This window comes from Bufo gargarizans, chromosome 11, assembly GCF_014858855.1.
Source record: "Bufo gargarizans isolate SCDJY-AF-19 chromosome 11, ASM1485885v1, whole genome shotgun sequence".
NCBI classification, from domain to species: Eukaryota; Metazoa; Chordata; class Amphibia; order Anura; family Bufonidae; genus Bufo; species Bufo gargarizans.
Genome location: NC_058090.1, coordinates 22,247,295 through 22,255,738, shown reverse-complemented (window position 1 = coordinate 22,255,738; position 8,444 = coordinate 22,247,295). Strand labels below are relative to the sequence as shown.

The 8,444-nt window shown below is 36.3% G+C and overlaps 1 protein-coding gene across 1 annotated transcript; it reads left to right on the top strand.

The window, feature by feature from the left end:
• Positions 1-1,262: 1,262 nt before the first annotated feature.
• On the top strand, positions 1,263-5,912 carry HOXD13 (homeobox D13). The gene is made up of 2 exons (XM_044272721.1): positions 1,263-1,911; positions 5,662-5,912. The coding sequence occupies exons 1-2, from the start codon at positions 1,263-1,265 to the stop codon at positions 5,910-5,912; spliced, it is 900 nt and encodes a 299-aa protein (XP_044128656.1).
• The last annotated feature ends 2,532 nt before the right edge of the window (positions 5,913-8,444 follow it).

Genomic DNA, 8,444 nt, shown 5'->3' with positions numbered 1-8,444 from the left:
CGCATAAGAAGTTAGATGACTATATAAATATGTGTTTCAACTTCTGTCAGTAAAAATTCCTGCAACCAGCTATGAACACATTGCTTGTATGTGCTTGCTTTTTACTTGTGGCATTCGGCACTGACTGCCTATTGTAACTAAATATTTATATTACACATAAAATTCATTTAATCCGTGCACAGGATATTGCAGGGTCTGAGGGACAATCTGTAGCACAGGGTGACATAAATATGTATCATGCATTTCCAGGCAAACCTAACGAAGCAGCTCTGATTGCACATAGCTTCTCACTTAATAAATCTGGGAATTTCAATAAAGTAGTAAAAGGAAGACGATGGTAACACGACAGAACATGTGCTCAGGCTGTGGATAGACAGATAGATTGGACAGATAGATAGATTAGACAGACAGGAACGATAGATAGATAGATAGATAGATAATAGATAGATAGATAGATAGATAGATAGATAATAGATAGATAGATAGATAATAGATAGATGCAGGAGGTGTTGGAAATGTAACGACACACTGAAACAACATGTATATTTGCTTCTTTTTAACTTTTCCCAAGCCACGTGACCTTACATAAGTCGTCACTCAATTACCTATAAAGGCCTGCCATACTAATTAGACTGGAATGTGGGTTAATTCGTTAGCATTGCTGTCCTGTTTGCAGTAAATGACACAAACAGGTACTTGCACAGTTTTTTATTCAGTAAATTAAGTGCTGCAGGAGTACCCAATACTTCTTTGCTATGTATTGCATCGTATATTATTCTTCTATTAATATTTTATTTTTTTCATAAATATTGAATTATTACACACTGTAGATCGACTTTTGTGCTGAACAAGGACTTATCTATGCGACCAGTTGTAGGGTGCTGAATGTGAATAGGTGTAAGGTGCACTATCAAAAAGTTTCAGCTCCCCTCCAGTGAGGAAGATGCTGGGAATATTGGATCATAATAAAACTTGTGGGGGGGGGGGGGGGAATGAAGAAAAGAGCATAAGATGGAGAGCCCAGAACCTCTAGAAAGCAGACAAGTGGGTTGATTGCTCTCTGAGTTTAATTCCATTCTGAGACCACGTGGTTGAAAGCAACCAATGCTGTTCCTTAAGGCTACTGCAAACAGATCTGTAAAACGACTCCCCCCACCCCTCCCAATCTGAAGTTAGTTTTTATAAACGTTACCACAATGATCTAACCTGCTTGAAGGGATAACAATTTCCACTATGCCCCGCTCTGGATTGATGCAAGAGTGATGTGCAAAGCTCTGAACAAACGCAACCAGTGGGAGATGGAAGGATTGAGAGGGGGAGAGGGCTCTTCCAGTAACCAGTGCAGGAATTTCCTCTCTTCTCCCGCTGTGTTTGGCACTCCCTCCAGCAGAACAGTCTCGGGATTAGCCTACCCCGGTCCTGAGAGATCCACTTCTACTCGATCGGAGGCCTCCAAAGAAGGACCGACCTGTCCATCTTCTACTGGGCCTTCGGCACCCTCTCTTGGATATGGTTACCACTTTGGAAACGGATATTACAGTTGTCGCATGTCTCATGGCGTAGGTCTTCAGCAGAACCCTCTAAAGTCCACCAGCCATGCCTCCATGGGAGGTTTCCCAGTGGAGAAATACATGGACGTGTCTAGCCTGGCTAGTGCTAGTGTTCCCAGCGGTGAGGTGCCTACAAGAGCCAAGGAGGTATCTTATTTTCAGGGCTACACCAATCCCTATCAGCATGTGCCTGGATACTTAGATATGGTGTCAACGTTTAGCTCTGGGGAGCCCAGACATGAGGCCTTCATATCAATGGAGGGTTATCAGTCGTGGACTTTGGCTAATGGCTGGAACAGTCCAGTTTATTGTGCAAAGGACCAGGCTCAAGCCCCCCACTTCTGGAAGTCCTCCTTTCCAGGTATGAGTAAACAGTGTGGTGTGATGGCCTCTGGTCTGCTATGTGGACTTGTGCCTAGTACTTGTGTAAACAAACCTACCTTCACAGCAAGGACCATGTATGTCTACATGTATGGTTGTGCCCACCTGGTCATTATACAACAGCATATACAAGTAGTGTGAAGCCCTAGATATCCTTCATATATATATATATCCACTCTGTACTCTATTCTATTCTCCTGTGCAGTGTGTACAAGTACTGTATACCCAATGATATTATGTTCACCCTGTAGTGTATTCTCCCAGAGTTATGTTCTAGTCTTCCTTCTTTAGTGTTTACTCTTGCATTTTTTATCAGTTGTGTTTAGTGTATACTCTTCATATTATATTATTTCTTGTTATAATTTAGTATATTCTCCTAAATTACACTCGTTGTGTTCCATATATTCATTAGTCTGCCCTGTTATTACTCTAATGTATATTCTTAGTCCATTCTATTATTGCTTGTGTTAGTTTAGTGCATACTCCTATTATTATTTATGTTAGTTTAGTATATCCTAAGTAAATTCGATATCACTTCTTTTCCTTTAGTTTATATCTGTATGCTGTCATCACTTCTGCACATCTTACGTTTTATGTGTTCTATTATCTCTTGTGTACCAGCAGTGTATACTCCTTAGTTCATTATTCTGTACTGGTAATTCATACTACTTACTTTAATTTATTCTCACTTCTGTACTAGTAATATTCCTCCGTTTATTCTGCTCCCACGTTACAGTAATACATACTCCTAGTACTTACTAGTATAGTACTCGATTATAATATTCTATACTTTAATGTACTCTATCACCTATATATGTGTATGGATCATCTGGGCTCCTTGTGTATTCTATCAATTCTGTAGGACTAATTCACACTACCCAGTATACTGTATTGCGACTCCTGTGCAAATGGTACATTCTCCTAATTGTATTCCATTCTCACTAGTATACTAATGATGCATAGTCATAATTGTATTATGGTATACATTGTATACGAGTAGTGCAGAGTCATAATTGTACTCCAATATCTCTGGTATGCACCTTATGCATTCTATTGCAATGAGTGTATACTCCTAACGTATTCTATTAAGTATAGCAGTGATGCACAGACTTCACCTATTCTAATATCACTGGTATTCACCTTATGTATTCTATTATCACCCTGTACACTGAGTACATACTCCTAATGTTTTCTAGTATCATCATATAAACTAAATATATACATCTTAAGTATTCTATTATCACCCTGTACAGAGAGTATATAATCCTGTATTTTATTATCACCATGCATACTGAGTATATAACCTTGCATTATTTTATTACTCTGTACATTGAGTATATACTCCTGTATTCTATTGTCACCTTGTCCACTGAGTATATAATCCTAATGTATGCTATTATTACTCTGTACACTGAGCATATACTCCTAATGTATACTGTTATCACCCCCTTACACTGAGCATATATATATACCCTACTGAGCATATATATACCCTTGTATTCTATTTTCACCCTGTACCCTGAGTATATACCCTTGTACTTTATTATCATCCTGAACATTGAGTATATATCCTTGTATGCTATTACAACCCTCTACACTAAGTATAAATTCCTAATGTTTTCTATTATTACCCTATACAGAGGTGTATTTAATTCCAGTGTATGCTATTATTACCCTGTACACTGAGTATATACTGCAAATGTATACTATTATCACCCTGTACACTGAGTATATACTCCTAATGTATACTATTATCACACTGTACACTGAGTACATGCTCCTAATGTATACTATTATCACCCTGTACACTGAGTATATACTCCCAATGTATACTATTATCACCATGTACATTGAGTATATATCTTTGTATGCTATTACCACCCTCTACACTGAGTATAAACTCCTAATATTTTCTATTATCACCCTGAACACTGAGTATATACTCCTGTATTATATTAATATCCTGTACATTGAGTATATACTCCTGTGTTATATTATCACCCTGAACATTGAGTATATATACTTGTATGCTATTACCACCCTCTATGCTGAGTATAACCTCCTAATGTATTCTGTTATCACCCTGTAGAGGGGTGTATGTAATCCTAATGTATGCAATGATTACCCTGTACACTGAGTATATACTCCTAATGTATACTAGTATCACCCTGTACACTGAGTATATACTCCTGATGTATACTATTATCACCCTGTACACTGAGTATATACTCCTAATGTATACTGTTATCACCCTGCACACTGAGTATATACTCCTAATGTATACTATTATCACCCTGTACACTGAGTATATACTCCTAATGTATACTGTTATCACCCTGTACACTGAGTATATACTCCTAATGTATACTATTATCACCCTGTACACTGAGTATATACTCTTAATGTATACTGTTGTCACTCTGTACACTGAGTATATACTCCTAGTGTATACTAGTATCACTCTGTACACTGAGTATATACTCCTGTATGCTATTATCACACTCTTTATTAAGTATATACTCCGAATGTATACTATTATCACCCTGTACACTGAGTATATACTCCTAATGTATACTATTATCACCCTGTACACTGAGTATATACTCTTTATGTATACTGTTGTCACTCTGTACACTGAGTATATACTCCTAATGTATACTATTATCACTCTGTACACTGAGTATATACTCCTGTATGCTATTATCACCCTCTACATTAAGTATATACTCCGAATGTATACTATTATCACCCTGTACACTGAGTATATACTCCTAATGTATACTGTTATCACCCTGCACACTGAGTATATACTCCTAATGTATACTATTATCACCCTGTACACTGAGTATATACTCCTAATGTATACTGTTATCACCATGCACACTGAGTATATACTCCTAATGTATACTGTTATCACCCTGCACACTGAGCATGTACTCTTAATGTACACTATTATCACCCTGTACACTGAGTATATACTCCTAATGTATACTAGTTTCACCCTGTACACTGAGTATATACTCCTGTATTATATTATTACCCTGTACATTGAGTATATACTCCTAATGTATACTATTACCCTGTACACTGAGTATATGCTCCTGTATTCTATTATCACTCTGTACACTGAGTATATACTGATGTATTCTATTATTACCCTGTACATTGAGTATATACTCCTAATGTATACTATTATCACATTGTACACTGAGTATCTACTCCTAATGTATACTATTATCACCCTGTACACTGAGTATATACTCCTGATGTATGCTATTATTACCCTGTACACTGAGTATATACTCCTAATGTATGCTGTTATCACCCTGCACACTGAGTATATATATACTCCTATATTCTACATTCTATATTCTATATTATTACTTGTATATAGGTAGTACATGGCTCTAATGCCTCACACTCATCTACTCTATTATCATCTCATTGCAAGCCCTGTACTCTGGTCCAGTGTATTCTTGTATTATGTTATCACCCTTATACGTCTAATGTACTATCACTTCTGTATACTCACAAGTATATGCTGATTATGATTTGTATATGTTCTGACTCCTGGAAGTATAAACTCTTTTAATACAACTATCGGGAAATTAGATTAATTAGCTAATATGAATTCTGTTGGGAATTCATATTTTATCATATAATGGCATTTGCATTCTTGTTGAAAAATTCCATTAATCCATGATTTTATTTCTTACTTCCCTTCTTGTAGGAGATGTTGCCCTAAACCAACCAGACATGTGTGTGTACAGACGGGGGAGAAAGAAGAGGGTCCCTTACACCAAGCTACAACTCAAAGAACTAGAAAACGAATATGCCATGAATAAGTTTATTAACAAAGACAAGAGGCGGAGGATATCAGCAACCACCAACCTTTCTGAGAGACAGGTCACCATATGGTTCCAGAACAGGAGAGTAAAGGACAAAAAAATAGTATCTAAACTAAAGGACAATATCTCCTGATCATCAGCCAGGCACTTACTGTACAGTCACAGGAATCAATGTCACTACGACTTCGAGATCCTCCATCCATCCTCCATGAACTCAGAACATTTTTAAATTCGGTATTTTTATTTTTTTGTCCTAGTCAGGCTCTGAACTCCAGGTTTCTGTCCAACAGAACTTGCATGGACAATCATGTGTTTTCTCCCTTGAGTTATTTTTTTTGGGTAAAATATTGTATTGATCACGAACATTATATGTTGGCCATCACATTGTAATGTTCTGTCTCAGGAAGCTTGCCTACAAAAAGTAATATTCTATTCAGGATATCACCCCTAGAAAGTATACATGCATGTTTTATGTCGCTGTATATTCCAGTGCCTTTCAATAATCACGTAGGGGATTTTTCATGCAACCAAAGACATTGTACAGCTTCATCAACGTCATTAGGTCTATTTAATTAAAATATATTGAGGTTCGAACAGTATTTAAAACCTTTTTAATAAACGCAGGTCACTTGGGCATTTTCAGAAATATATTTGGAGTGTTGTAGATTGATCAGCATCCTCCTCATGATGCTACATCAATACCTGATGACATTCCTTTATACAATAGGGGGGGGGGGGGAATAAATACTATTTTTCTATTATTATTTTTTTAGACCAGGGATTATATTTATTGTTGACACCCTCCTTGACATTTATAAACTATGCAAGTGTTGTATACATTTCACAGATTGGATGATAAATTATGAGTAATTCAATGATTTCTTCAGTTCTGAGCTTTCATGACTTCACCAATATTATAGCATTCAATATTGGCAATGCAGCTGCTGTCATTCTCCCTGCATTGAAGGACTAAACTTTGTGGCACTTGTATCATTTTCAATATACTTTGAATACATGGAACATTTAGTATTGTGACATTTGTGTTAAATGAAATCTGTATTTCAGTTTGTTTAATAAAATTGTACAATGCGTTTTAATATTTTGTATGAAATGATGTTTAGTATTTATTTATTTACGCCTGTTTGAGCAAAATGCCTAGCAGACAGATGGAACTACAACTACTACAACAGTTAGGGCAATACAATCTTTTGCTGATGGGGTGTGCTGGGGTTTGCAGTTCCACTTGTTGCTTAAATAAAAAATAAACAACAGATCATTCTAATTAGATACCATAGAAAAACTGAGATTTTTACACTATATAATGTGATAGATTATTTGAAGGAAACCATATATATATATATATATATATATATATATTTGCAGTTTAGCTCCGTTTCAGCATCAACCCACTGTGTGAACCTAGTCTTGTACCTTGTAGTTGAACATTTGCAAAGTGTAACCAGCCGCCTGTGTGGATGGAGGACTTGACAATGGACCGGTATTTGTGAAAAAAAAAAAAAGTCTGTGGCTGGGGCAGGAGACAAGCTACTAGGAGGTATTTATCCCCAGGCTAAACTTGTGCAATAAACTTCACCAGATAATGAAAGAGAAAATACTGCTCTCTGCTTGGAGGCCCTGCTTTATGTTTCCCTCTGTGCTTTGATAATTGAAGAATGGAGAGATCCCAGTGTTCATACCTTCTTTTATGTGCATTAGATCTTTGTTGTAGAATATTCATTTACAATACTTTGGAAAAATATACAGGTAGGCATCATAACCACAAGTCTGCAACCTATCTGAATTTACCATACAAAGAGGTGCATAGGGATACACTAATGGCAAGTCATTATTTCATCATTTCTCCATGACTGACATACTAATATGCTTATGTATTTCATGTTCAACCACGTGGGCATGTTCACATTTGTGAGACCCTCCGACTCAATTCCATTCCTCCATTTCCTGAAAAAGAAAGAAAAGCCAAGAGAAACTTATGTTTAGCTGATCTCATGGTTTTCTATGGGTCTTCAGTTTTGCAAAAAAAAAAAAAAAACTAAATCAATAAATAAAATCACCTTCGCATAAAAATCACTTTGCCATCACCAAAAGTCTGGTCAAATTTGGAGAAATAAAACGTTTTTTGCAGCGTTTTTCTTTCCCATATTTGACCAGACTTCTGGTGGTAGAGGTAAAGCAAATGTATTTTCTTTTATGCAAAAGTGCTCTTTTGGTTTTCTTTAAGTTGTGTTCAGTATATGTGGGGCATGCATATGGAACAGCTCCATACAATTTAAGCTCATATTTAGGTATCAATCTCAATTTGCTGCAGATATAGAGTGTAGTGGCACAATAGGAAGAAAACACGACTGGCAATCTGTGCAAGCAAGAAATTGTGATTCCAAAAGCATTCTGGATCACTAACATGTCTGATCGCTGCAAAAAAAAAAAAAAAAAAAATTTTTTTATAAAAACACATATATATGTACATTCTCCACATTGTTTGAGCCTCTCGCTAGCAGTGTTGTCTGGTGGCATGCAACATTATGACATTCTGGAACTTGGTAAAAGCCACATAAGCATATCAATTAAATACATTCACTAAAGAAAATTACCTTTCTCTACCTAACATTCATGCATTGTTTCCTATTTCTTTTTAAGTCAGATA